This window comes from Myodes glareolus, chromosome 23 (genome assembly GCF_982192425.1).
Source record: "Myodes glareolus chromosome 23, mMyoGla1.1, whole genome shotgun sequence".
Lineage (NCBI taxonomy): Eukaryota > Metazoa > Chordata > Mammalia > Rodentia > Cricetidae > Myodes > Myodes glareolus.
Genome location: NC_142048.1, coordinates 4,442,209 through 4,464,705, shown reverse-complemented (window position 1 = coordinate 4,464,705; position 22,497 = coordinate 4,442,209). Strand labels below are relative to the sequence as shown.

At 52.9% G+C, this 22,497-nt stretch overlaps 1 protein-coding gene across 28 annotated transcripts in view; it reads left to right on the top strand.

The window, feature by feature from the left end:
* Window positions 1-21,538, top strand: part of Myo9b (myosin IXB) — an 88,221-nt gene extending 66,683 nt beyond the window's left edge. For 13 of the 28 annotated variants that reach the window (XM_087900865.1, XM_087900855.1, XM_087900848.1 and 10 more), the window contains 24 exons: window positions 916-1,038; window positions 1,762-1,842; window positions 2,259-2,369; window positions 4,060-4,182; window positions 5,734-6,050; window positions 6,464-7,339; window positions 8,272-8,326; window positions 8,803-8,924; window positions 11,930-12,057; window positions 12,234-12,409; window positions 13,530-13,628; window positions 13,728-13,901; window positions 14,273-14,314; window positions 14,559-14,670; window positions 15,387-15,460; window positions 15,897-16,089; window positions 16,168-16,296; window positions 16,475-16,580; window positions 16,724-16,855; window positions 18,373-18,496; window positions 18,854-18,901; window positions 19,176-19,315; window positions 19,525-19,652; window positions 19,757-21,538. In XM_087900865.1, coding sequence (XP_087756991.1) covers window positions 916-1,038; window positions 1,762-1,842; window positions 2,259-2,369; window positions 4,060-4,182; window positions 5,734-6,050; window positions 6,464-7,339; window positions 8,272-8,326; window positions 8,803-8,924; window positions 11,930-12,057; window positions 12,234-12,409; window positions 13,530-13,628; window positions 13,728-13,901; window positions 14,273-14,314; window positions 14,559-14,670; window positions 15,387-15,460; window positions 15,897-16,089; window positions 16,168-16,296; window positions 16,475-16,580; window positions 16,724-16,855; window positions 18,373-18,496; window positions 18,854-18,901; window positions 19,176-19,315; window positions 19,525-19,652; window positions 19,757-20,163 — 4,020 coding nt within the window. In that variant the 3' untranslated portion in view covers window positions 20,164-21,538. Of the gene's footprint in view, window positions 1-915; window positions 1,039-1,761; window positions 1,843-2,258; window positions 2,370-4,059; window positions 4,183-5,733; window positions 6,051-6,463; window positions 7,340-8,271; window positions 8,327-8,802; window positions 8,925-11,929; window positions 12,058-12,233; window positions 12,410-13,529; window positions 13,629-13,727; window positions 13,902-14,272; window positions 14,315-14,558; window positions 14,671-15,386; window positions 15,461-15,896; window positions 16,090-16,167; window positions 16,297-16,474; window positions 16,581-16,723; window positions 16,856-18,372; window positions 18,497-18,853; window positions 18,902-19,175; window positions 19,320-19,524; window positions 19,653-19,756 lie in introns of all 28 variants that reach the window. The other 15 variants (XM_087900857.1, XM_087900856.1, XM_087900849.1 and 12 more) reach the window with 8 other exon arrangements.
* The last annotated feature ends 959 nt before the right edge of the window (window positions 21,539-22,497 follow it).

Here is a 22,497-nt window from a genome sequence, read left to right as displayed (position 1 = left end):
ATTGTGCAGAGCAGTAGCTGCTGGAATTCTGGATTGTTGTTAAGCATTCTGAGACATGTCAATGTATACAGTGAGGTGTCAGAATGGTGCTGTCCCACTACGGAGCGTATTCCTTTTTCACCTTAGACTCAGCTAGAAAGTAATCTGACACAACATGACTAGTAGTTGCGTGTGCGTATTTGTGTTAAACTGTCAGATAGGGTCTGACCACTTGAGTTCAGTCCCCAGGACTCACATGATGGAAAGAGGAAACTGACTCCTGCAAGTTGTTCTCTGACCTCCACACGTGAACATAAAATACATTTTTTAAAAAATAACTTTTTTTTTAAGTATAAGATTGGCTATGTATAATGACACGTGCCTGCCATTCCTCTAGGGAAGTGTGAGGCAGGGGAACTGAGTTGCAGGCGAGGCTACAGAGCAGAATTCTGTCCCCATAAATGAAAAGTCCAGTCCAGGTGTAGTGGTGTGTGCCAGTTCTCAGAGCAGTTCGGAGGTTGGAGGCAGGGATAAGGAGTTCAAGGCCAGCCTGGGCTACATGAGCATCTTAAAGGGGGAAAAAAAATCACCACAGACTTGAAAGCATGTTGGTTTCAGTGTGGTGTACTGGACCAGTGCATTTAGTCACAGGCGAGGAATCCGCATGTTCTGGGAGCCATATGGCTTCTGATATTCACAGACCTCTGTCTAAACAGGCCCCCCCTAGCCCTACCCACAGCCAGAGGAAACATGGTCCTCCTGTCTTTTACCAGTTCATGCTGGCATTTGAGGTCTGATGGCTTTGAATTCATGAAACTCCTGGCATAGGCAGGAAGGACTTGAGTCCTGGCCCCTATCCTGAGGGTGAGGGATGCGGGGAGCCAGTGCCGCCTTTAGGCTGTGACAAGCAGGCCCGACCTTATGTGTCTGTCATAGAACCTACTGGACTCCAAATCCCTAAGGCTTATCATCGGCATGACGCTGCACGACCGCACCACCAAGTCGCTACTTCACCTTCACAAGAAGAAGAAGCCACCCAGCATCAGTGCGCAGTTCCAGGTGGGAACGGCCTCTATCTCACGCCTCGTAATATGCTTATAGGTGTCTGGTGTTACTCACGTGCCCTAGGTACAAAATCACCCCTGTTTGAAAGCCACTGAGATTCAAAGGAGAGTGTTAGTTAGCAGGTCAGTCACCTTGGCTATTGAGCCATGTTCTGAGGTCATGATCCTTTTCCCCTGGCTTCCAAGAAGCTGAGAGATAGTACTTTGTTACTTGTTTATTAGTCCAGGATCTCATGTCCTCCAAGTTGTCCTCAGATAGTCAACAATGTTCCCTCCTGAGTCTCCCCAGGTGTGTGCTAAATTGTTTTTATTGTGATGCTGGGATGGAGCCTGGGGTATCTCCACAGATCTGTAAGGCTGAGGATGTAGCTTAGGGGTAAGTGCTTGCCTGGCATGTGCAAGGACTGAGTTCGGCCCCAGCTCTGCAAAAACAGAAAAGGAAAGGAAAGGGAGATGGCAGTCACCTCCATGTTCCCCTCCAAGGTGACTCATCTGCTCCACCTCTGCAAAAACGGCAGCCGTGTGGCCCCCCGAAAAGTCTTGGATCAACCGTAGGGATCCTCACAGCTGAGGCAGTAAGCAGAGCTTTTGGACGGCTCCCTTGCATATATGACCCACAGCAGCCCAGACGTGTCCCTCACATAGCAGTGCTGTGCTCTCCTCTCTGCTGAGTTCTGCATCTGGTCAGCAGCTCTATCTGCATTCCCTCTTCCTGCAGACATCTCTTAACAAGCTGTTGGAGGCGCTGGGCAAGGCCGAACCCTTTTTCATCCGCTGCATTCGCTCCAATGCCGAGAAGGTAAGTGGGGATCACAGAATATTGGGGAGCAGGCCTTGACCACTAAGGTGGGGGCTAAAATAGCCACAAGCAGGAACTAGAGCTGGCACTCAATGGGTAAGAGCACTTGTCCAGCAAGTGCCCCAGAGTCCATCATGGCACCATGTTAGCCAGGTGGGTACATGCCTGCCATCCCATCACTGAGGATGTGGAGGCTGGAGAATTAAGTAGAGTATACGGTACCCTGGACTACATGAGACCCTGCCTCAGAAAAGAAAAGAAGAAAAAAGGTTGGGGCAGAAAAAAAATTTAACCTTTAGGTGTGGTCAGCTTCTGAGCTGGGGCACAGGGTGAAGTGGCAGGGAGGACAGGACATGGACGACATGACAGTACACATTGCGTCCCACAGAGCCCCTGAGCACTTCATGCCTTTCCAGAAGGAACTCTGCTTCGATGACGAGCTGGTCCTGCAGCAGCTGCGCTACACGGGCATGCTGGAGACTGTGCGCATCCGGCGCTCCGGCTACAGTGCCAAGTACACTTTCCAGGTAGGCCGCCCACACCGCTCCCTCTGCCCTGCAGGGGTGGTCACCGCAGCAGACCTGGAAAGATCTGTGAACTGAATGAACTGGAAGTCTCATCCAGGTTCCTTGACTGAGCATCTTCTAGCCTGGTGTTCTGACGTGTCTTGAGTTTATTTTTTCACTTACTTTGTGTTTTGTATATGACATAAACTCATCGCGGCATATTTATGGAGGCCAAAGGACTTGAGCGGGAGTCGGCTCTCCTCCCACTGTGTGGTTCCTAGATCTTGAGCTCAGGTTGTCAACCTTGGCTACCAGCTCCTTACCTACTGAACCTTACCACCTCACCGGCCCAAGTGACAGCAATTGTAACACTGTTGTGAGTGCTCCACGGTGCCCAGGAACAGGCTGGACCCCTCCTCTGCCTCCATTTAGTTAAAACACATGGATATGACATCCCGACTCCTTCATCTCAGCTTTCAAAAAAGGCAGGAGGCTTGCTGTGACTTCCACGCCAGCCTGGGATGCAGAAAGAGAGTATCAAAACAAAACAAAAAGACATAGTGGCTGAGGGTATGGGTCAGTGGATGAGTGCCCCAGGTTCTAGCCATGGACATCCCTGCATTGTGCCAGGGCAGTGCCACTGCCACCACTAAGATCCCCTTCTCAGTGGCTGGGATCACTTGCCTTAGTGGGCAAGTGCTAAAGTACAGAGACCCCAGCCCTGATAAGACCCTGGCCTACCTGCAAGTCTAGCCTCAGAAAGGCAAGACAGGGTCCCAGAGTAAGCTAATTATTGAGACTCTCCAGATCCGTGAGCTCTGGTTTGGCTGAGTCACTCTGCCTCAAAGAATAAGGTGGAAACACCAAGGAAGATGACTCCCTACAACAGTCTCCAGCCTCTACTCGCCCTTAGTTAAACATACACATGCATGTACACACACGTGCAGAAACATGATACACACATGGAAAAAAGCAATCATAAAATACCCTGTCCTGTTGTCATCATTGGCATGAGGCCAACTTGAGCTCTGTCGAAGTCACTTTTCTGTTGCTGTGATAATCCAAGCCAGCATGTAAAAAGGAGTGTTGAACTGGGCTTAGGGCCAGAGGGTTATTAGTCTGTGCTGGTAAAGTGAACATGTGTCATCAGGAGTGGCAGAGAGCACACTGAGAGGCCTCAGAGGCCACCCCCATGGCAGACTTCTTCCAACAAGGCCATACTTCCCAAACAGTTCCTTCAACTGGGTCCAAGTATTCAATCATATTTGTCCCCACTGTCACACCAAGTCTTCCATAGTCACTCATGCATAACTTCAGGGAATAACAAGCACAGGAAACAACTTTGAGAGCTGGAGGAATGACTCAGCAGGAGGAGCAGAGATTGGGCTTGCAGAGGGCCCGACTTGGGATCCATACACCCACATACAGAGGCTCATAATCGTCAGAGACACCACTCCAGCGGATCTGACGCTCTCTGCTGCCCTCCGTGAGCACTGCACATACACATAATAAAAGATAAGTCCTCAGCAGAAAGGAAACCAAGTTTGAGCTTCGGGAAATAAGTTTGGAGGTGAGGTCCAGCTGTGCCCAGCTCACATGGCACAGGCCCCAGGACTTGTAGCACCAACACCAAGAGAGGGAACCTGGCCCTGCTCATGAAGTAACTGCAGCCACCAACTGTGCTTACACTGCCCTTCCCTACCCGTGCCAGGACTTCACAGAGCAGTTCCAGGTGCTCCTGCCCAAGGATGTCCAGCCCTGCAGGGAGGCCATTGCTGCCCTGCTGGGGAAGCTACAGGTGGATGGCCGGAACTACCAGATCGGGAAGACGAAGGTGAGTACTGCCACACTTGCAGCTGCCATTCCACACCCACTCCACCCACGTGTGACCTCACACTTTTCTCAGTACCCCACACTGCTCTGAAGGGTCTGGGCTCTGCAGCAAAGTGCTCTCTGTCATGAGGATGGAGCACCTGAGACTGGGTGCTTAGCACAGAGGTCTCTGATACTCACTGTTTTGGGAGCTGGAGAGCCAGGCAGCACTTCCTCCTTGGCTCCAGTTAACATTCAAAGATGGGGACACATGGGAAGGATCACATGACAAGACAGGAAGCAGGGAGGACAGGACCCAGGCCAGCTCTTCCAGACCCACACAATCTACATAGAGGGCCAGCAAGTCCCATGAGAAGCACATTTAATCTCTTCGACGAGCACCGGTGGAGACGACACCTCTTTCCACTGGGACCCACGTCTTGAAGGTCCCTCACCTCAGGGTTACCACACTGACTGAAGCTTCCAAACAAAATGTTAAGAGAGGAGACTCATCCAGACCATAGGTCAGCATGAGGCTACTTCCTTTCTTGTGTCTTCTCTTCCAAACACCATCTTGAGTCTCAGAGTGAGCTGGTGGCTGCCGCTGGCATCACTCCTGCTCTTGCTGCACAGGTACTCAGGCCCTGACAGTCCAGTTCCCGTCCCAGACGTGTTACCTGGGGACCCAGCAGTTCCATACTAGGGTAGTACCCAAGAGAGCTGAAACCAGATGTTCCCAGAAACATACACACCATGTTTAGACTAGTCACAGCCCTCAGTGTGCACAGTTGGAGTGCCCATCAGACTGAGTGAGCAGACAGTGGCCTGTCCACAAAAAGGAACAGAACTCTAACATACTATGTCCTGAACTAAGAGACAAGTTGAGTGATAGAAACCATACACAAAAGGCTGTTTGCTGTGTGATCCCATTGACATGAAATATCAGAACTGGCACGTGCCTGTCATCCTAGTGTTTGGATGGTTGAGACAAAATTGTGAGCTCCTGTCCAACCTGGGTTCCAATAGTAGGACCTTGTCCCCCCCCAAAAAAAAAGAAAAGAAAGAAAGGGTGGTGAGATGGCTCAGTTGGGAGATGGTACAGTTCGTACGCACTTGCCATGTAAGGATGAGGACCTGAGTTGGATTCTCAGTCCCCATTGAGAACTGGCTGGGTGACCCATTCCCGTAATCCTCACGATGATGGACAGGAGCCAGGAGCCAGGTCAGTGAGAAACCTTCAGGTTCAATGAGAAACCCTGTCTCAAAACAGAAGGTGTGGAAGTAGCCTGGTGTTGGCCTGTGTCCTGTGTGCACACAGTGATGAGTGCTGTGCTACATGAATTCTGCTTCAACACACTACAATCCCTCACCTGCTGGTGAGCACACCTAAGAAGTTAGGAAGATCAGGGGTGCAGGGCCAGCCTTGGCTACACAAGAGCCTGTCTAGCAAAAACAGCATAGTCTCAGGTCACTAAAGCCCCAGCTGTCACTCCTGACTTGGGTGATTGCATTGTCCCTGCTACACAGGCTCTGCAGGGCTCTGCAGGTGACCCACCCCTACCCCTGCCCACAGGTCTTCCTGAAGGAAACAGAGCGACAGGCCCTGCAGGAGAGGTTGCATGGCGAGGTCCTGCGTAGGATCCTGCTGCTGCAGAGCTGGTTCCGTATGGTGCTGGAACGCAGGCACTTCCTGCAGATGAAGCATGCTGCCCTGGCCATCCAGGCCTGCTGGCGCTCATACCGTGTACGCCGTGCGCTGGAGAGGACACAGGCAGCTGTGTACCTGCAGGCCACTTGGAGGGGCTACTTGCAGCGTCGGGCCTACCACCGACAGAGGAATAATATCATCCTCCTACAGAGCCTCTGTCGTGGCCACCTGCAGCGCAGGAGGTAAGTGGAACATTAATTCCCACCCAGGAGCACTCCTGAAGGAATGCCCAAGATCACTAGCACCCAGCCTCAGGGTAGAACTGGGGATCTCAGGCAGGGTGCAGAGAGATGGGGAAGGCCTGGCTACAAACAAGCCATTTCAGGCTCAAGAGGGAGAATTCTGGCTGCTGCTTCCCACATGCCATCCAGAATAGGAGATTCAGTTTTGGTGGAGGGGTTGTTTGCACCAACTCGAAATACCTCTCTTCCGCTACTCCCATTCCGAGCATCCAGTCCCGCTGGTTGGGAGACCACCCCCGGTGGACACTGGCTGGGTCTCTGTAGGTGGGGCCTAGTGGACCTCAGCCTTCTGTGCTCCAGAAGTCACCCAGATGTCCACTTCAGACACAATGTCACACTTTCCTTCCCACTAGCTTCCACCAGATGGTGTCAGAGAAGCAGAAGGCAGAGGAACAAGCCAGGGAAGCTGCAGCAGAGACATCAGAGGTTGAGCCGGGCCCTGCAGTCACAACGGAACAGCTGTCTGAGCAGCCTGCTGTGGAGCAGACCAGGGACCTCGAGAGTCTGGGTGTCCAGGCTGAAACCTGGATGAATGACAGGTCCCCAGCTGGCACGTCCTCACCTAAGAAGGAGGCCCCCAGCCTGGAGAAGAGCACCCCAATACAAAAAACTGAGCCAGCAGAAAATCACGAGAAAGTCCCCAGCAGCCGGGAGAAGAGAGAGTCGCGGCGGCAACGAGGATTGGAGCATGTTGAGCTACAAAACAAACACATCCAGTCCTGCAAGGAGGAGAGCAGCACCCTAAGAGAACCTTCCAGGAGGGCCAGTCTGGAAACAGGGGAGAGCTTCCCTGAGGACACAAAGGGATACAGGGAAGATGTACTGCCCTCGGGGGCGTGGACTGAGGGCACAGCCCACTCTCCTCCAAAGCAGGTGCAGGTTGTGGAAGCCCCACCTGGGAGCACCAGTCTCAGTCCCATACAGCGGCCCACTAGCCTGGCCCTAGACAATAGGGTCACCCCAGTGGTCCCCATCAGCACTCCCGAATCCCCCAAGAATAAGGCCAAGGGTGGGAACAGCCCCAAGGCTCAGGACAAGCCAGAGAGTCCCAGTGGCTCTACCCAGATCCAACGGTACCAACACCCGGACACAGAACGGCTGGCCACCGCCGTGGAGATATGGCGAGGCAAGAAGCTGATAGCCGCTGGTGGTACCAGTGCCATGCTGAGTCAATCCTTGGACCTGAGTGAAAAGCACCGGGCTGTAGGGGCAGCCCTGACTCCTACAGAGTAAGCCTGCCCAGGATGCAGGACTGAGGGTACTGGGTGGGCAGCACCACATGTGTGGCCATGCTTGTCAGGCAGGGGTCAATAGAATGAAAAGCAAGGGATAGGAGCAGACCAGCATTCAGGCTAGAGTAAGGTTTGACAAGGAGCTCCCTGAGCATGTGTCAGGTCCTGGCCATCCCAAGCACTGCAAAGATAATGAATATTGGCCAGGCAGTCTGTAACAGGACTGGCTGTAGGAGCCAGGCCCCTGTGGGTCTTCCTTTACTCCATGATCCCTGGGTCTCGGTTTCCCTTTCTGTGACAAGCTCACAGAATTTCACCCATGGCTTAAAGGAGAAGAGGTACCTCAGGGATCACATTTCTAGCCTCTGGGACCCATGCTGGACTGAAGAAAGGGAGTATGGAGTTGAAGACAGGCCACATATGCAGGACTTCTTGGCTGGGGTACTGGCTGGATTGAGGCCCAGAGTTAATTGGGGACACCTGTATCAGAATGTTGAATGTTATCACTGGCCCCTCCCATCATGTGCCAGTAGCCTGGCAGATCATTGGTAGGTGGCTGAAGGGTAAATGGGTAGATGAGTTTGACAGGTGTGTAGGTAAACAGATAATGAATCAAATAGAAGAATGGATTAGTGTGTAGGTAGTTGTTGGAAGGATGGTTGAATGGAAAAACAGATTGACTGGTAAATGGATTATGAGATGGCTAGGTCCTTAGGTGATGGATGGAAGGTGAATTCATAAGCAGATAGATGGGTGGGGGGATGGATGGTACCAGGGATAGATGGAAGGAATGGTGGATAGCTGTCCTCTCTGTCTACTCTGTGAATGTTTTCTGGGATGGGCAAGGAAACCCCACCCACGTGAAAGCCACTGCACTGGGACCCTCTGCATGGTGCCTTTCAGTAACAGTGCTGTCTACGGTCTCACAGGGAGAGGCGCATCTCTTCCTCCACCAGTGACGTCTCCAAACTGTCTCCAGTCAAGGTATGGGTAAAGCTGCAGCACACCAATACACACACACACTGCTGAGCAAGCTTGAGCTGTCATTGTGATGCTCGAGAGGCAGGGACAGGATGGTCTTGTGTACATGCCAGCCTCAGTCACATGGGATGTTACAGAGCAGCCTGACAGCCTTCCTCTAAAGGTGAAACAAGGGCCTGGTGGATGTGTCTATGGCTAAGAACACTTGCTGTTCCTGCAGATAACCCAAGTTGTGCTCCCAGCCCGTGTCAGGCCATTTCCGGGGGACCTACCTCTGCCCTCTGTGAGCACCCGCATGTGTGTGTACTTCCCTGCACACACAGCTAGGGCCACACAGAGAAACCCTGTCTCGAAAACCAAAATATAAGATAAAACCTTTAAAGATAGAAAACTCATGGTGGAGTTGGTGGGGCACAGGGAGGTTTGGCCCCACCTATGGCTCTCCCTCCCGGCCCTCTCCCTGAACCTATCCCTTTCAGACTCCAGCTGAAATCGATGGGGATCCGGGCACCAAGAAGCCAGCAATCCACAAGAAGAAGTCAGGAGATGTGTCTGCTGGTCCTGATACAGGCCTATCTCCAGGCCCCCAGGGTGACTCCAAGTAAGTGATCAGGGTACCCACCCACTAGCGATGCCCAGGGCCCTGCTGCAGCTCCCCTAAGCTGATTGCATTGATGAGGCACATTTGGGCTCAGCAGTTGTTTGAGGCACAGTTCCCAAGAGCCTTATTGAACACCTATCCATTGACCCTTTCCACTTAGCCCAGCTCAAGACCACCTCAAGAACCAGGGTGGCCACATGCTTGTAATGATGTCTCAGAAAGCCACAGCCAGGCCAGGTCACCTGCCCTGATTGCACAGATGGCTGACAGGAGCTAACATTGTGTCCTTCGTCTTAGTCACTGTTTCTACTGCTATGAGGAAACACCATGACCGACGCAACTCTTAAAAAAAGAAAGCATTTAATTTGAGCTGGCATATGGTTTCGAAGGGTTTGTCCATGATCATCATGGCAGCAAACATGGACCTGGAGCAGTAGCTATGAGCAGGTGGAGGGACACTGAGCCTGGCCTGACTCCACCCCAACAAGGCGCACTTCCTCATCTTTCCCAAACAGCTTCACACCCTGGTGACTAAGCATTCAAAATAAGCTTGTGAAGCTTCTTTCTCATTCAAACCACCACACTTTAGGCAGGGTCTCTCACTGGACCTGGAGGTCATTAGTTGGCTAATGGTTGGCTAGCAGACTCCAAGAATCTACCACCCCCACCCACAGCAGTGGGATTACACGTGTGCACCCCTGCGCCCAGTGTTAATGTGGTGCAGACGCAGGCCCTCAGACTCGCACAGCAAGCGCTTACCATTGAGCTGCCTTCCAGCCTCGTCTGTTTCTTCATCTATTTACTTCTTTATTCTGAGGCAGGGTTTATATGGCCCTGGCTGTCTGGAACTCACTCTGTGGACCTGGTGAACTAACTCACAGAGATCCAACTGCCTCTGCCTCCGCCTCCGCCTCCTGAGTTCTGAAATTAAGATGTGTACCACCATGCTGAGCCCTCCATTTTTTCCCCCCAGTGAAGTCAAAAGCAAATCCTGGATAGGCTTAGTTTTACATAGCTGTAACCTCAGTCCTGAGGAGGCTGAGGCAGGAGGATGATCACTGTCTGAAGCCGTCTTGGGCTATTGAAGATACCATCTCAAAAACCCCTCCCTTTCCTCAGCGACCACGCTAGGCCCTCAGACTTGACAACTTCCTGAAGATGTCCCACTCAGACAGCCTTGCTAGACTGCTCTAGAATGGTTCTTTCATAGAAGAGTCAGTGGGGCAGGAACACTTCTGCCCTAACCATAGCAAGTAATAGAAAAACATAGAATGGGGTGGGGGTGGAGCACACACAGGCCTCAGCTGCCAGGTGTCAGAATCCAGGGGCTATAACCAAGAGGAGTTGAATCTCACAAGAGGTTCAAAGTCAGATGAAACTGGGCTGTGCTCAGCCTAGAGGGGCTGCCCTTGGCCTGGATCTGGGGACTCCAGGCATCCTTGTTCATAGTGACTGATCCTGCCTCCACTTCATGGAGCTCTCTCCAACCAGTGGCTTTTCTTAAATTGCTTTTTATCTGTTACAGTTCTAGTGAAGAAGCCTTGGGCTACTCCATCCCTGAGTCACACCCCAGCCCCTCACTGGGGAATCCTAGACAGGGCTCCACCCCTGAGCCACGCCCCCAGGCCCTTCTGTTTTGTTTGATAAGGATACTTACTATTGGATTTGTATTGTGTTGGTTAATTCATATCTCATCCTATATTACTTCAGCTGGTCACAAACACAAAGACCTTTCCCACACAAGATCCCAGTCAGAGTCTGAGGTAACTTTTTGGTGTATAACCATTTGTCCCTACAGTGCGCAGCAGCCACTGCTAATAATGTCACCATTTCTCTGGCTTTCTTCCCATACTGTGTCCATGAAAGCCATCAGGGGGCAAGAACTCATTATTTTAAATTATTTTCATTTATATTGCATGTGTGCACACATGTGCCGTGTGGGGAGGTCAGAGAACAACTTGCTGGAGTCAGTCCCAGACACAAGTTGTCAGGCTTAGTGGCCGCCTTTACCCACTCACCAGCCCTTCATTGTATTTTTTTTTTTTAATGACATTGGGGCAGGCTGAGTCCTGCGCAGCATCCTGCTCAGCTCAGGCAGATGCTGTCTGTCTGTCATCCTGTACTCCACAGTGAACCATTGTCTTTGTTAGGTGGCCTCCTTTTTTTGTTTTAAATCAGTGATGAGAACATGGCTTCCCTTGGAGAGGGTCCAGTCTTATAACTTCTGCTTCTCAGGCCTTAAACTTCATGCAGAGCTGGGCATGGTGGTGCACATTTTAGTCCTAGCACTCAGGAGGCAGAGGCAGACTGATCTACTTGAGTTTGAAGCCAGCCTGGTCTACAGAGCGAGTTCCAGGACATCCAGAGCTGCACAGAGAAACCCTGTCTTGAAAACACAAAACCAAGGGCTGGAGAAATGGCTCAGGTTAAGAGCACTGGCTGCTCTTGCAGAGGTCCTGAATTCAGTTCCCAACAACCACATGGTAGCTGACAACCATCTATAATGAGATCTGGTGCCCTCTGGAGGCAGAATGTTGTATGCATAATAAGTAAATCTTTAAGAAAAGAAAAGAAAAGATGCAGAGGAGAGGCATGGTGTGTAACACACACACTCCAGCTGCCGAGGATGCAAAGGCCACTCTGCCTATAGACCCTGTCTCTAAAGCAAAACGGCTGGGCATACTGACAAATGCCTTTAATCCTGGTGCCTGAGAGGGGTCTCTGCATTTGAGGCCAGCCTAGCCAACATAGTAAAACTGTCTCAAAGGAAGAAAAAGTGGAACTAGAGAGATGGCTTAGTGGTTAAGAGCACCTGCCCTGCTTTCACATGACACAAATTGGGTCCCCAGCACCATGTCTGGTGACTCACTGCCTCCTGTAGTTGTCACTGCAGAGGGATCGCACAACCTCCTGGCCTGCAAAGGCACTGCACTCACAGTGTGTATACCCACAGATGCACGCACACCCATAAGTAAAAACTTAAACAAAAACACTGTCTCCTGCAGATCTGCCTTTAAACGACTGTTCCTGCACAAAACCAAGGATAAGAAACCTAGCGTGGAGTGTGTGGAGGAGATGGAGAGCAATGGAGGGCCAGTGGCACAGGAAGCCTCCACCAAGAAGAATCTAGAAGGTTGGTTCCCCATAACTTCCAGAATCAGTTGCCTAGCCATGCCCACAACTGTCAGGTCCCAGTGGCAGTGTCTGAGCCCTGGGAGTGGATTTGGCCTGGGGATCATGGCCGTGGACCTAAGTGTGTTCCTGGGCGCTCATTTCTATCTTGCTTCTGACTGCCCTGTGTCCCTGCAGCACTTTCAAGCCAGCAGCACCGCCATGCTGTGGGCGAGAAGTCCGTGAAAGGGAAAAAGAACCGAAACCGCAAGGTCGGACAGATCACAGTGTCAGAGAAGTGGCGTGAGTCAGTGTTCCGCAAGATCACCAATGCCAATGAGCTCAAGTTTCTGGATGAGTTCCTGCTCAACAAGGTGAGATGCCAGGATGCCAATTGTTAGGCACACCCAGGCTGGAGATGGCAGTGAGGTGGCTGTTCATTTCTGGGGACAACAAGCACAGGAGGCCCCTCTCCCTCTCTGCAGCACTAAGGGAGGAACTAAATTTAGGGCTACAGGAAAAAGCGGAGTAGGGCTGCTGAGGTGGCAGGTGAAGGTGCTTGCTGCCAAGCCTGATCGCCTGAGTTTGGTGCTCCAGGCCTACACAGAACCAGTTCACATAGGTTGACGTCCTCTAACCCCATACATGCTGTGACATGCATGTGTGTACACACACAAACTTCTTTAAATTAAAAAAAAATGTATATGAGTGTTTTGCCTGCATGTATGCTCACCACCTGCACACAGTGCCCACAGAGGCCAGAAGAAGGCATGAAATCCCCTGGAGTTCTAGGAATGAAGCCCAGATCCTCTGGAAGAGCATCCAGTGCTCTAAAGCAGTGAGCCATCTCCCCAGCCTGGAAAGTGTTTTAGTTTGTTTTTTTTTTTTTTTAAAGAAAATTCTAAATTCTAAATCTAAAGCCAGCTGGTCCCCCCTGCATAGCCCATCATGTGTTCATGAGGGACATTTTGCCCATCTGTATTTTTCTCCAAGTCAGTGTCTTTGTTGTAAACATTAGTAAGCCTTGCTCATGGATGTATGGGGAAGCCATACTCCACTCTGTTCTCTCCTGAGAGCTTCAGGCAAAGGGCTGTAGAGTGCTGATAGGAGTTCATGTTCAGAGTGTGTACTGGTCTCTGCTGCACAGTGCATATCTTCTTGCTGTTCCAGCTTGAAATCCACAGCTGCAGTTGCTACAGGCCTTGGGAAGCTGAGGCAGGAGGATTACAACTCCCAGGCTGGCCAAACTATTCCCAAAAAAAAATACTCTGAAGAATTAGAGTGTGACTGAGTGGGACAGTGAAGCCTCACCTTCCTGAGGCCCTTGGTTCCATCCAAGCATTGCGAAGCCCCACAAAACCCTGTTCTGTAGCCTCTTCAGATGCATGCGTGATGCCCTTTGGGCTAGAATGGCCGTGTAGGTTTCTAGCTGCCTTGGGTTTCATAGCTGGCACTGACTAAATGTGAGCAGCCCTGACCACTCTCTCCCTGCAGGTGAACGACCTGCGCTCGCAGAAGACACCCATTGAGAGCTTGTTCATCGAGGCCACTGAGCGGTTCAGGAGCAACATTAAGACCATGTACTCTGTGCCTGTGCGTGGACCCCACCCCACTGCCCATATCTCACCTCCCCCAGTCCCACTCCACAGCCCCTTCGCTGGGTCATGGGGACCCCTTGTCATGTTCCTACAGAACGGAAAGATCCATGTAGGCTACAAGGACCTAATGGAGAACTACCAGATTGTTGTCAACAACCTGGCTGCCGAGCGTGGGGAGAAGGACACCAACCTGGTCCTCAATGTCTTCCAGTCACTGCTGGATGAGTTCACCCGCAGCTACACCAAGACCGACTTTGAGCCGACTAAGGTAGGCAGCTTCACCCCCACAGCCCCCATCCTGTCCTGGGTCCTCCCTGTGCAGTAGCTGGCTGTGTCTCCCCATATCGTCCTTGCCCAGCCCCTCCCATTTAGTCACACACATCTCTCCCCAGCCTCACCCACCACCCTAGCAGATCCTCATCCTCTCAGCCCTCCCAACTATGGCACCATCATCTCCCTGGTCAGCCATGGCCCCGATGCTGCTCTGTTGAGCAGGCTGTGGGTTTTAGGGTGCCTTATGCTACTCCAGGTGGGTCATGGTGCTTCCAAGCTCCCTACCTCCTTTCTGAGGACAGGGGTGTTCCTAGGGGACAGTTGGTCTGACTACTCATCCCCATATGGGCTTCATCTCTCTCTCAGCAGAGCAAAGCCCAGAAGAAGAAGCGGAAACAGGAACGTGCTGTGAGTAGCCGTGTGTGTGTGTGTGTGTGTGTGTATGCTGTGAGTAGCCGTGTGTATGCATGTGTGTGTATGTGTGTGTGCAGGAGCATGCTGTGAGTAGCTGTGTGTCCATATGGGTTCATATGTTGATTGTGTGCAGCCCTGATCCAGCGCCTCAGAGCCATGGGAAGGAGCTGCTACTGAGACAGTGGAGTGGGAAGGGTGCCCACTCAGCCCAGCCTTCCTACTCCCTTTCCTACCCCAGGTCCAGGAGCACAATGGGCATGTGTTTGCCAGCTACCAGGTGAACATCCCGCAGTCGTGTGAGCAGTGTCTCTCCTATATCTGGCTCATGGACAAGGCTCTGCTGTGCAGTGGTGAGCCCCACCCTATCCTGGCCACATGGGTGCCCTACCTCTGCCACCCTCCCTGTCCTCCTGCCCGCTCTTCAGAATGCTCCTCTCAACACATGGCAGGCACGCATACACATACACAGAGGCAGATAACTTGACTGTCATGGGGGCCCTACCCATGTACCATGGTTTATGGCGCTCACACAGCTTCAACCTTCACCCCCCTCCAGTGCTTCACAGACACCTTGTTTATCCTCTAAAGCATGCCAATACACAAATGCAACCCAGAGCTGGCTGGTTGTGTAGCCAGAGGATGACCAAGCCAGGCCCAGCTGACCTCCTGGCTCCGTGTCCTGAGTCTCTTCATTTCCTCTGGGCTCAGGACTGGAAGCCCCACCCCAACACACATGCATGCGTACACACAAACACACATATACACCTTGACGGTGCTGGTCCCACCGCCCTAGATCTTAGCTGACATCCTAGTCTGGAGATCAGTGTAGTTGAAGAAAGTATCACTCAGCCACTGTCAGACTGAGTTCCCACTGGTGCCTCCTGTATAACCAAGACCTAGGTCTCTTCTGAGCACCAGTTACCACCTACCCATCTTCTCATGAGAATCAGAGCAGAGTGTGATCCATATGATTTAGAATGCAGTCAAGGTCCCCAGACAGTGAGTGGTTGTTCTCAGGAACCTGGGGTCCTCTGTACCTTCTGTAACTTCCGCTCTGGCCCCTTAGTGTGCAAGATGACCTGCCACAAAAAATGCGTGCACAAGATTCAGAGCTACTGCTCCTACACAGGAAGGAGGAAGGTGAGTGTGCCTAAACCTGGAACTTTCTAGAATATTACAGCTAGGCCTCCCAGGGAAGTGGCAGTAGGGCTGTGGCCTTCGGTTCCCCTGCAGGAATTCCCCTGTAGTGACCATTCCTAGTACTGATGCTCCCAGCCAGGCTCCTAACCACTGCTAAAGAGTCCTGGGCCTCACAGAGGGAGGCCCTCAACTGTGCATGAAGGTGTTGAGGTCAAGTTTGTGGCACAACAAGAATTAGAGCCCAGTCTGTTAGAGGGCCATGGGGCTGGGGCACCTTCTCCCCAGGAAGGGCCATCCAGCCTATGGGTGCTGCATGGAGGGAGCCCGCAAGCCCAGAACCCACCCCCAGCATCCCTTCAAGAACGTAGTGGGCAGAAAGGGATAGAGGGGGCTAGGGCCAGTGGCCATCAGGCCTGATTCTCCACCCCAACTGTAGAGTGAGCCGGGTGCCGAGCCAGGCCACTTCGGTGTGTGTGTGGACAGCCTAACCAGTGACAAGGCCTCCGTGCCCATCGTGCTGGAGAAGCTTCTAGAACATGTAGAGATGCATGGCCTGTATACCGAGGGCCTCTACCGCAAATCGGGCGCTGCTAACCGGACACGGGAACTGCGACAGGCACTGCAGACAGGTAAGGCACTAGGAGCAGACGCCCTAGCTGGGCCCACTGGTCAGCACCCATACAGTGCTCACCTGTTCTTGCCTGCAGACCCTGCTGCAGTCAACCTGGAAGACTTCCCCATCCACGCCATCACTGGGGTCCTGAAGCAGTGGCTGAGGGAGCTGCCTGAGCCCCTCATGACCTTTGCCCAGTATGGAGACTTCCTCAGGGCTGTTGGTGAGCCACAGAGAAAGGGATGAGGCTTGGAGCACGTTCTGTCCAGCTGGGGCCCACAGTTTGGGTTGGCTGTTTCCCTCTGGAAACATGAAGGGCCTTGGTGCACCCCAAATGCATGGTGAAGGAGGACTGGGCATGGGTGATGCCACCCAGGACTGATGGCCCTGGCCTCCCCCAGAGCTTCCGGAGAAGCAGGAACAGCTGGCTGCCATCTATGCAGTTTTGGACCACCTGCCTGAGGCCAACCACACCTCTCTGGAGAGGCTCATCTTCCATCTTGTCAAGCAAGTGCCCCTCCCCCAGGAGCCGAGAGGGCTGTGCCCTGTGACCCTGCAGCATGTCCTGGCCACTAATACCAAGACATGAACCTGGCATTGGGATCAGGGAGGGGTGCGGGAGGGGTTCTCCCTAACTGTTGGCCCTACAGGGTGGCCCTCCTTGAGGATGTGAACCGCATGTCACCAGGAGCTCTGGCAATCATCTTTGCACCGTGCCTACTACGCTGCCCTGACAACTCGGACCCCCTGACCAGCATGAAGGATGTACTGAAGATTACCACGTGAGTCCCCTGTCCCATTCCCATACCCACAAATGCCCAGCTAGCTGGGACGTCCATCATCTTCACAGTGGGGGAGTTCCAGGTCAGCTACAGAGCATGACTGCCTCCAAAATCTAGCAAGAGCTCACTCAAAGCCTGCCTAGCCTCCATCATGATGGCTTGGACAGTCAGCCCGACAGGGTCTCCAGGCTCCTACCACCCAGGAATCTCATCAAGTTCCTTTTAATTATTTTTGGGGGGAGGTCACACATGCCGTGACATATGTGGTGGTCAAAGGACAACTTCCAGGAGTTGGTTCTTTTCTTCCTTGTAGGTCTGAGGGATTAAACTCAGGTCATCCGGTTTGGCAGCAAACAACTTGACCTTCTGAGCTATTTTTCCAGTGGCCCCTTAGGTTTCTTCAACAGTCTTCTCTCACCTCCCCTCCACACGCACACACACATGCATGCACACATAGCATGCATACACAAACACACCTCTTTTTCTTTCCTATGATGCTATGGGCTGGAAGCAGGGTTCCATGTGTCCCCAGCACGCATGCTCAGGCATGCCAGGCCCTCCCTCCTCAGTGTGTGCTGTAGCAATCACACTGTTTTAACTAAAACCTAATATTTAACAAAAGGCAGATTTGAAATGAGTGGAACTGGGTTTCCAGAAGCCACCCCAGTGCAGGCAACATGCAGGCATGGTTCCACACAGCGGGGGAGCGCCACCTCACGTCTCCCTATTCAGTGAAGACCATGCTCTGAGTTGCTCGAAGCATTCAAGGGATGAGACCCCTAAGCCCCCTGATGGGGAAAGGTGACCATTAGAGCAGTGTGTCCACCTTTGGGTGGACAAGCAGTTTTCCACCATTTTCTTTAGAACTCCGAAAGGCTGGAGTTTGGCTCTGTGCTAGAGGTCTTGCTCGGCATGCATAAGGACCTCTGTTCCATATCCCAGCCCTATCCCCCAGTGAAAACATAAAAAGCCTGCCAGAAGAGGACCTTTAATGGCCTGTCCCCCGTGGCAGCTTTCTTAAGGTAAAGCTGAGGAGGATCCCTCTGATCCCCAGCCATGCTCCTGGCCACCAACAAAAAATGTTGTGGGTGAGGAAGGAGCCCAAAGCCACTGGGAGGTGGCGGGACAGGCACAGACTCACTTCCTGTGTCCTCTGGTCATGATAGGGAGTCTTGCTTTCCCCTCACCAGTGCTGACTCTGAGCTGAGTCCTGCTGGTGCCGACCATCGAGTGGGTGCCCGGGAGTCGAGCTCACAGAGCTCTGACAAGCACTTGCTGACGCCAGGCCAGGGCACCCGGCCTCTCTGGACCTCTCCTTTCCAGGAAAGTAGTTCACCCTGTCAGCCTACACCAGCCTCTTACCTCCTGCCCTGGGCGCTCTCAGAGACCAGAGGCAAAGTGAGCCCCCCTGAGGTCACAAGGTATCCCAGGGTCCCAGCCCTGGCCCAGGCCCTGTGCGGCTCTCTGGGACTGCCTTCCCCAGCCACTAGACAGGAACTGACCAAGTCTGTACACAGGTGCGTGGAGATGCTCATCAAAGAACAGATGAGGAAGTACAAGATGAAGATGGAGGAGATCAACCAACTGGAGGCAGCTGAGAGCATTGCATTCCGCAGGCTCTCCCTGTTGCGGCAAAATGCTGTGAGTGCTGGCCTTGGGGCTGGTCCTTGTGTGGCTGGGCAGGGGTTTAGGCCATAGGGTGTGGCCACGTGGGCAAGTGGGGCAGAGCCCTGCCCTCACCAAATGGTTAACTCCACTTAGCCAGACACAGCCCCTTTGTTGCCCAGACATGCCTGGCCTGACTTCCTCCTCCCCTGAACATAGTACATAGGAGTTCCCATTGCAGAAGCGCCCACTCTGGTGCTGGGGGAGGGGCAGGTCCTGGGCTCCCATGGGAGCCAATTGGTCTTCAACCTGCTACCAACTGCTGGTCAGGTCCTGCTCATGCCTTTGTGGCAGGCTTAGCACACCGGTTCACCTGTGTTATCTCTCTCCCAGCCATGGCCTCTCAAACTGGGGTTTTCGTCTCCCTATGAGGGGGTCCGGGTATGTACACATTGTGTGGGCCGGGCTGCATGTCTCCAGATGCATGCTGGGTAGTCTTGGCCATACCATAAAGCATGTCCTAACCTCCTGGAACTGCATGCTGTTCCCCACTAGATTCCTGCAGAACTCCAGGCACAGAGCCCTGGAGTGGGTCTACCTCACAACTAACCTAGAGCTGATGCTGCCCACACTTCCTCCAAGCACTAGGATCTGCCCAAACCCTCAACTCTGCCTTCCAGCTCTGGGTCAGATCTGCCACTTCCTTGTTTTTCAGGCCAAAAGCCCCAGGACCCCAGTGATGCAGGACAGCAGTTTGGAGGAACTGGAGGCCCTCCCCGAGGAGATGGCAGGTGGCGATGAGGACCGAGAAAAGGAGATTCTCATGGAGCGGATCCAGTCCATCAAGGAGGAGAAGCAAGTGTCATGTGCCTGTTCTGCTAACACTCATCTAGTCCCAGCAAGCACCTGATGCAAAACTGATTGTGGGGTTGGGGGGTGGGCAGATGCCAAGGGTATTACTGACTGCTTGTGCTTGGTATGAGATAGGGCCCAGGAGGAGCAGGACTACTTTGGGGGTTGTCTCTTGGCAGGAATGGCATCAGATATGGTATCTCCACCCTTAGGGAGGACATCACATACCGGTTGCCTGAGCTGGACCCGCGGGGCTCTGACGAGGAAAACCTGGACTCGGAGACATCAGCTAGCACCGAGAGCCTGCTGGAGGAGAGGGGTACACGGGGGGGCGTGGAAGGTCAGTGTGAAGGTGGCATTCGATGACTCTCCCCGCCACGGCAGGCCCAGGGCGGGAACTCACCCATGCCCCCGCTGCAGTAACCCCGAGTCTGTCTCTCCAAGGGCCCCCCGCACCTGCTGTCCCCTGCCCCAGTGTGCCCACCCTGAACCCCCTCCCCGCGGCCGCTGCCCCTCCACGCCGAAGGCCGACATCCTTCGTCACGGTCAGAGTGAAGACACACCGGAGGACCCCCATCATGCCCATGGCAAACATCAAGCTCCCTCCAGGCCTGCCATCGCACCTGACCGACTGGGCACCTGCTCTCCGAGAGGCTGCTGTTCTGGTGAGGCGTCGAGAGCCACCCGCCCGCCGACAGGACCAGGTACATTCTGTATACATCGCCCCCGGGGCTGACCTACCGTCACAGGGCACCCTGGACCACGATGTCAGACTTCCTGGAACCAAACGCAGATATTCAGATCCCCCTACCTACTGCCTGCCCCCCAACTCCAGCCAGGCCAATGGCTGAGGACCATGATAGGCAGTCTGCATGACCTGGAACCCCAGCTGTGGAGCTGGCCTTCCGCTCTCTGAGAAGGATCCAAAATTAAAAGCATCCAGAAGGATGAGACGGGCACCAGCTCTGTGTGGTGTGAAGGCTCGGGGCTGCTAGCCAGGAGCCCCAGTCTGCACAGCGATGACCTTTGTACTTAGTCTCAGTAACTGTTTCTCTGTTTGTTGTTTACATAACTTTTAAGTTCTAACAGCCTTACTGAAGGACCAAACTGTTATTTTATATGTGTATGTGAGGGCTTTCATATCAGCTCTTTCCACCTTTGTGACCTGGATGAGGGTGGTCACGCCCGGCTGCTGGCTCCACCCCCGGCCAGTGGACAGTGGACTTGTAGGGCATCTGTTGCCCTCCCAGATGCTTCCCAGAATTGGCCATATTCCCAGAGAACCTTCCAGAGTTGTTGGAGTTTTCCACAGGGTCACAGCTGTTGGCTGAAGAAAGGACAGGAGTGGGAAGCCCCACCAACCTGCATTCCAGGGAAGCCTGAATGTAGCCCACTTGGCTCTGCCCACTGTGCCTTGGGGCTGCCTGCCCTATGGGATGCAAGGAGCCAGGGACTCCGGACCTTTATGGGCAGGCAGCACAGGCTGGAGCTCCTCTGCAGCCCCAGTGACAGCCTGGGTCCTTTAGAGCACAGCTCTCTTCTCTCAGGCTCTACCCCCTCCTAGACACACACACACACACACACACACAGGCCTCCAGCCTAGGACCAAGGAAGCTCCACAGGAGGTGTGAAATAAAAGTACTTGAGAAGTGTTGGTGTGGCCTTGCTGCGGGGCTGGATCGGAGTGGGTGGGGTCCTGTCTGAGGAAAGACCTGTCTGAATCACCTGCCAGTGCTGCCTGAGCTGTCCTTCCCCAAGGTGGACAAGGTGAAGCAAGAACTGCCCATAGCACAGGCTGAACCCAGGAGATGAAGCACGAGGTTCCAACTAACTTGTGCTAAGAGTGAGGCCCTACATGAAGGGAAAGAAAAGGACTATTAAGACCTCATTCCATGAAGAGGCTACTGCTGTTACCCTGGCAGCTGCAGAGGCCAGTTCAGGCATCTATAGCCTGAAACGAACTGTTGAACAGGTGAGAGATTCCACACCTGCTCTCAAGTGCCCAAGACCTGGAGAAATGGCCCTGTGGTGAAGAACTCTTGACCAAGAGATGGCTTTGTTCCCAACACCAGCTGGAGCCTCACATACACTTGTAACTCCGGATCCAAGGGATTGGGCACCCTCTTCTGGCCTCATAGGCACCAGGCATACAGGTGGTGCACACGCATATGCAGGCAAAATACCTGTACAAATAAAATAAATACAGTTTTTTTTTTTGTTTTTAAAGTAGATGTACTAAAATGTATGAAATTCCCACTAGGAGCTGGGGAGACAGCTCAGGGCACTTGGTATACAAATAGGAAGACCTGAGTTCAAATTCTAGCACCCATGTAAAAGCTGGTATGCCTCGTCTCAAGAGAATAGGACAAAGTGATAAAGCAGGACACTTGGCATCCTCCTCCAGTCTGCGTGCAGGAGTGTGTGTGCACACATACTTCCCTTCAGGCTGGTCCTGGAGGTGCACCTAGTACCAGCACTGAGAAGTCAGAGGTAGGAGGATAAGGAGTTGAGAACTAGCTTGGTCTGTGTTGCAAAAAGTCCACCCCACTCATTTGCCATAAGGGCCCTGACTCCCTGAGACCTGGGGAGACTTGCAGAGGCTCACAGCTCAAGCCCCTAGAGCTGGGACTTACTGGTCCAGGTTTTGGAGACTATTGGCCCCAGAGCAGCAATTCTCAGCCTTCCAAGTACTGCGATCCGTTGATACAGTTCCTCATGTAGTGACCGGCAACCATAAAATTTTTGTTGTTACTTAATAACTAATTTTTCTACTGTTATGAATTGTAAATGCTGATATGCAGGATATATGTGACCTCTGGAAGTCATTCACCCCAAGGATTGAGACCCACAGGTTGAGAGCCTGTTCTAGGTGCTAAGGCTGGATGTTGCTTGCTCTGACTTTCACCCTCTAGCTGTCGGTGTGTCTGCTGTTATAGTGACAGGTCACATTTCTCATCTTTGTTCCCTGTTCCTGACATTTTGAAGCTTTTTTTTCTGTGTGTGTGTTGGGGGCGGGGGGGGGGGCATTGAATTACCTGGAGCTGGAGTTTACATATGTTTGTGAGCCACAAGGTAGTGCTGAGACTATATCTTCTGAGCCGCTCTCCTGTTCCACTGAGGCTCTCCAGATCTGCCCTGCATTCTTATCCTGTTGGCAGCTCCTCCACCCTTTCCACGAAGGTGGC